Source organism: Nicotiana tomentosiformis, chromosome 11, assembly GCF_000390325.3.
Source record: "Nicotiana tomentosiformis chromosome 11, ASM39032v3, whole genome shotgun sequence".
NCBI lineage: Eukaryota > Viridiplantae > Streptophyta > Magnoliopsida > Solanales > Solanaceae > Nicotiana > Nicotiana tomentosiformis.
The window spans coordinates 45769656-45772395 of record NC_090822.1 but is presented as its reverse complement, the minus strand read 5'-3'; the positions used below and the strand labels follow the sequence as shown (position 1 = coordinate 45772395).

Sequence of the window (2740 nt, the reverse complement as noted above, 5' to 3'; positions counted from 1 at the left end):
TTCTCAAGGTCTATGGTAAGCCTACCAAATAATCCATAGTGATCCTCTTATATTTTCACTCCGATATCTCCAATATCTGAGTCAACCCACCCGGTTTCTAATGCTCGTACTTCACCTGTTGACAATTCAAACACTAAGAGGCATAAGCAACAATATCCTTCTTCATTCTCCGCCACCAATAGTGTTGTTTCAAGTCACGGTACATCTTCGTGACACTTGGGTGAATGAAATAGCGCGAACTGTGAACCTCCTCAAGGATCAACTTCTTCAACCCATCAACATTTGTAACACAAATCCGGCCTTGAAGCCGCATAACACCATAATCCCCAATCACAACCTTCTTGGCACTACCCCGCTGCACCGTGTCCTTCAATACCAACAAGTGAGGATCCTCAAACTGGCGAGCCTTGATATGCTCCAACAATGATGATTGTGCCACAACACAAGCAAGAACCCAGCTAGGCTCCGAAATATCCAATCTCACGAACTGATTGGCCAAATCCTGAACATCCATAGCTAGTGGCCTCTCTACTACCGGTATATATGCCAAACTGCCCATGCTCTCAGCCTTCCTACTCAATGCATCAGCCACTACATTGGCCTTTCCTAGAGGATATAAAATGGTGATATCATAGTCTTTTAACAACTCTAACCATCTCCGATGCCGCAAATTAAGGTCATCCTGTTTCAACAGGTGATGGAGACTCTGATGGTCGGTGTAGACCTCATATGGAACGCCGTATAGATAGTGCCCCCAAATATTCAATACGTGAACAATGGATTCCAACTCTAAATCATGCACAGGGTAATTTTTCTCATGAACCTTCAACTTCTGATACGCATAGGCAATCACCCTACCATCATACATCAATACCGCATCAAGCCCAAAACGCGATGCATCACAATATACCATATAAGATCCCGAAACTATAGGCAACGCTAACACTAGGGTTGTAGTCAATGCAGTCTTGAGCTTCTGAAAGCTCACCTCACACTCTTCGGACCATCTGAAAAGAGCACCCTTCTGGGTCAACTTGGTCAATGGGGATGAGATAGAAGAAAACCCCTCTTCGAACCAGTGATAATAACCCGCCAAACCCAAGAAGCTCTGAATCTCTATAGCTAAAGTAGGTCTAGGCCAGTGTTGAAATGCCTCAATCTTCTTCAAATCCACCTTGATGCCCTCAGAAGATACAATATGCCCCAAAAGGGCAACTGAGTCCAACCAGAACTCACACTTGGAGAATTTAGCATATAACTTCTTCTCCCTCAGAGTCTGGAGCATGATCCTCAAGTGCTTCTCATGATCCTCCTGACTGCGAGAATATACCAATATGTCATCAATGAACACGATGATGAAGGAATAAAGATATGGATGGAACACGTTGTTCATCAAGTGCATAAAGACTGTTGGGGCATTGGTCAGCTCAAAAGACATCACCAAAAACTCATAAAGGCTATAGGGGGTCTGAAAGCCATCTTCGGAATATTTGAAGCCTAGATCTTCAACTGACGGTACCCCGATCTCAAGTCAATCTTTGAGAATACCTTAGCACCCTGAAGCTGGTCAAACAAATCATCAATACACGGTGATGGATACTTGTTCTTGACTGTAACCTTGTTCAGCTGTCTCTAGTCAATTTACATCCTCATAGAGCCATCTTTCTTCTTCACAAATAGAATTGGAGCACCTAAAGACAAAACACTCGGTCTGATGAAACCGTTATCAAGTAGCTCCTGAAGTTGTTTCTTTAATTCCTTCAGCTCCACTAGTGTCATGAAATATGGTGGAATAAAGATGGGCTGAGTGCCCGTCACCAAGTCAATACCGAAATCAATATCCTTATTGGGCGTCATGCCCGATAGGTCTGCTGGAATAGATCTGGTTCTCACTACCAGAATTGACTCCACGGTAGGAGTATCAGCATTAACATCCCCCACAAAGGCTAAATATGCCAAGCACCACTTCTCAACCATCCGATGTGCCTTCAAAAATGACACCACCCTACTGGGAACATAATCCAGTGAACCTCTCCACTCCAGTCTCAGCAATCCCGGCATCACCAGCGTCACGGTCTTAGCATGATAATCTAGAATAGCGTGATATGGTGACAACCAATCTATGCCCAAGATCACGTCAAAGTCAACCATACTGAGTAATAGAAGGTCTACCCTAGTCTCAAAACCCTCGATAGATACCACACATGAGCGATAAACATGATCTACCACAATATAATCTCCCACATGCGTAGACAGATAAACAGAAGCACTCAAGGAATCACAAGACACTTTCAGATACGAAACAAAATAGGATGACATATATAAATAATTGGAATCCGGATCAAATAAAATTGAAGCATATCTATGGAAACCGGAGAAATACTTGTGATGACCATATCAGATGACTTTGCCTCGGGTCTAGATGGGAATGCATAAAAATGGGGCTGAGCCCCACCAGTCTGACCTCCCTCTCTTGGATGGCCTCTCGCTGGCTAGCCTCCACTTCTTATGGCCTGACCACCACCTCGGGTTGCCTGACCCCCGCCCCTAGTTAGTTGAGCGGTGGTGGAGCAACCAGTGTTGGAACCATGGCACGAGTACCCTGATGTGGCATACTACTCTGTGACATGGGGAAAAGCCTCGCGACATGCCTCAGATCTCCACAAGTATAACAAGTCCTTGATTGATGTGACTGCTAACCCTGGAAATGACCCTATCAACCTGAATAACCACCTTGATA

The 2740-nt window shown here is 44.5% G+C and overlaps 1 protein-coding gene across 1 annotated transcript; it reads right to left on the bottom strand.

Moving 5' to 3' along the window:
• Positions 1 to 1641: 1641 nt before the first annotated feature.
• Positions 1642 to 2151, bottom strand: LOC138901369 (uncharacterized). Its single transcript, XM_070189126.1, has one exon. It carries the CDS (start codon positions 2149 to 2151, stop codon positions 1642 to 1644), a length of 510 nt encoding a protein of 169 aa, XP_070045227.1.
• Positions 2152 to 2740: the final 589 nt, after the last annotated feature.